Source organism: Ictalurus punctatus, chromosome 4 (assembly GCF_001660625.3).
Source record: "Ictalurus punctatus breed USDA103 chromosome 4, Coco_2.0, whole genome shotgun sequence".
Lineage (NCBI taxonomy): Eukaryota > Metazoa > Chordata > Actinopteri > Siluriformes > Ictaluridae > Ictalurus > Ictalurus punctatus.
In genome coordinates, this window is record NC_071284.1 from 20,111,047 (window position 1) to 20,113,546 (window position 2,500).

At 39.6% G+C, this 2,500-nt stretch overlaps 1 protein-coding gene across 1 annotated transcript in view; it reads left to right on the forward strand.

Moving 5' to 3' along the window:
* st14a (ST14 transmembrane serine protease matriptase a) overlaps positions 1-2,500 on the forward strand; it is a 54,049-nt gene that overhangs the window by 12,227 nt on the left and 39,322 nt on the right. The window contains exon 5 of the mRNA XM_017466359.3: positions 2,322-2,488. Within this exon, the coding sequence (XP_017321848.3) occupies positions 2,322-2,488 (167 nt within the window). The remainder of the gene's footprint in view (positions 1-2,321; positions 2,489-2,500) is intronic.

Consider the following 2,500-nt stretch of genomic DNA (forward strand, 5'->3'; position numbering starts at 1 on the left):
TATTGTGCAGAACTTGCTGAGCTGATATCGTTCTGAGCTTATATCCAGCCTGCGGCTTTCCTTTAAATAAACTTGGCTATATCTCCCAAATTGTTAACTGTTTTCAGGTAATTAATATCTGCCTCTTAATATTGTTAAATAGCTCAACTCATCCCAGTTGGTTCCTTAAAGTTATTTAATGTTATTTTTGTTAGATTATTGGCTTGGTTGCTTTAAGTATTGTACAGGTGTTACCCAGTTAAAATAAAATTTAAAATGAGTGTACTTTTACAAATAATATATTTTCTGTTAACCACAGTAAATCTCACAGACTTGATGGTATTTGAGATAGAAATTCAGTTTAATTCAGAAAATTCATGTTAAGTTAGCTACATTCAATGGAGACAAACACCACATAAATTTGTGATGGTTTAAGTATTTGAAAATGAGATTTTATTTATATTTCTATGCCTATACAGTGCATCCGGAAAGTATTCACATCACTTCACTTTTCCCACATTTTGTTATGTTACAGCCTTATTCCAAAATGGATTAAATTCATTATTTTCCTCAAAATTCTACAAACAATGCCCCATAATGACAACGTGAAAGAAGTTTGTTTGAAATCTTTGCAAATTTATTAAAAATAAAAAACAAAAAAGCACATGTACATAAGTATTCACAGCCTTTGCTAAATACTTTGTTGAAGCACCTTTAGCACCAATTACAGCCTCAAGTCTTTTTGAGTATGATGCTACAAGCTTGGCACACCTATTTTTGGGCAGTTTCTCCCATTCTTTTTTGCAGGACCTCTCAAGCTCCATCAGGTTGGAAGGGGAGTGTCAGTGCACAGCCATTTTCAGATCTCTCCAGAGATGTTCAATCGGGTTCAAGTCTGGGCTCTGGCTGGGCCACTCAAGGACATTCACAGAGTTGCCCTGTAGCCACTCCTTTGTTATCTTGGCTGTGTGCTTAGGGTTGTTGTCCAGTTGGAAGATGAACCTTTGCCCCAGTCTGAAGTCCAGAGCGTTCTGGAGCAGGTTTATCAAGGATGTCTCTGTACATTGCTGCATCCATCTTTCCCTCGATCCTGACTAGTCTCCCAGTTCCTGCCACTGAAAAACATCCCCACAGCATGATGCTGCCACCATCATGCTTCACTGTAGGGATGGTATTGGCCAGGTGATGAGTGGTGCCTGGTTTCCTCCAGACATGACGCTTGCCATTCAGGCCAAAGAGTTCAATCATTGTTTCATCAGACCAGAGAATTTTGTTTCTCATGGTCCGAGAGTCCTTCAGGTGCCTTTTGGCAAACTCCAGGCGGGCTGTCATGTGCCTTTTACTGAGGAGTGGCTTCTGTCTGGCCACTCTACCATACAGGCCTGATTGGTGGAGTGCTGCATAAATGGTTGTTCTTCTGGAAGGTTCTCCTCTCTCCACAGAGACATGCTGGAGCTCTGTCAGAGTGACCTTCGGGTTTTGTTCACCTCCCTGACTAAGGCCCTTCTCCCCTGATCACTCAGTTTGGCCGGGCGGCCAGCTCTAGGAAGAGTCCTGGTGGTTCCAAACTTCTTCCATTTATGGATGATTGAGGCCACTGTGCTCATTGGGACCTTCAGTGCTGCAGAAATGTTTCTGTACCCTTCCCCAGATCTGTGCCTCGATACAATACTGTCTCAGAGGTCTAATTCCTTGGACTTCATGGCTTGGTTTGTGCTCTGACATGCATTGTTAACTGTGGGACCTTATATAGACAGGTGTGTGCCTTTCCAAATCATGTCCAATCAACTGAATTTACCACAGGTGGACTCCAATCAAGTTGTAGAAACACCTCAAGGATGATCAGTGGAAACAGGATGCACCTGACCTCAATTTTGAGTGTCATAGCAAAGGCTGTGAGTACTTATGTACATGTGCTTTTTTTGTTTTTTATTTGTAATAAATTTGCAAAGATTTCAAACAAACTTCTTTCATGTTGTCATTATGGGGAGTTGTTTGTAGAATTTTGAGGAAAATAATGAATTGAATTCATTTTGGAATAAGGCTGTAACATAAAAAAAATGTGGAAAAAGTGAAGCGTTGTGAATACTTTACAGATGCACTGTATATAAGTTGCTACTACTACTAAATAATAATACAAGGTCATTCAAACAGTTGTTTTAATACAACAGACTAGAGAAATGCACCTAATGTTTAGTTAAAAATAACCCAATAGTTGGAAGGTGCTATATCAACCATTAGTTGGGTTGCTAGTTTTTAGCCAAACATTTTTTTTGAGAGTGGAACCTATTGCATATTATTTACATTTGTATTATAGCTTTCTCTCTTCCCTCTATTTCCAGTGAAGGCAGTGTAATAGCATATTATCTGTCAGAGTTCCATGTTCCATTGTCTCAGGAGGATGCTGTGGATAACACCATGAAGACCATGGATGAAATGATAAAGCACAAGGAGCGGCGTCTAAAAGACTCAACAGGAAATCTGATGTTTAATAGAATAGATACTTCAGGTACATAATGGT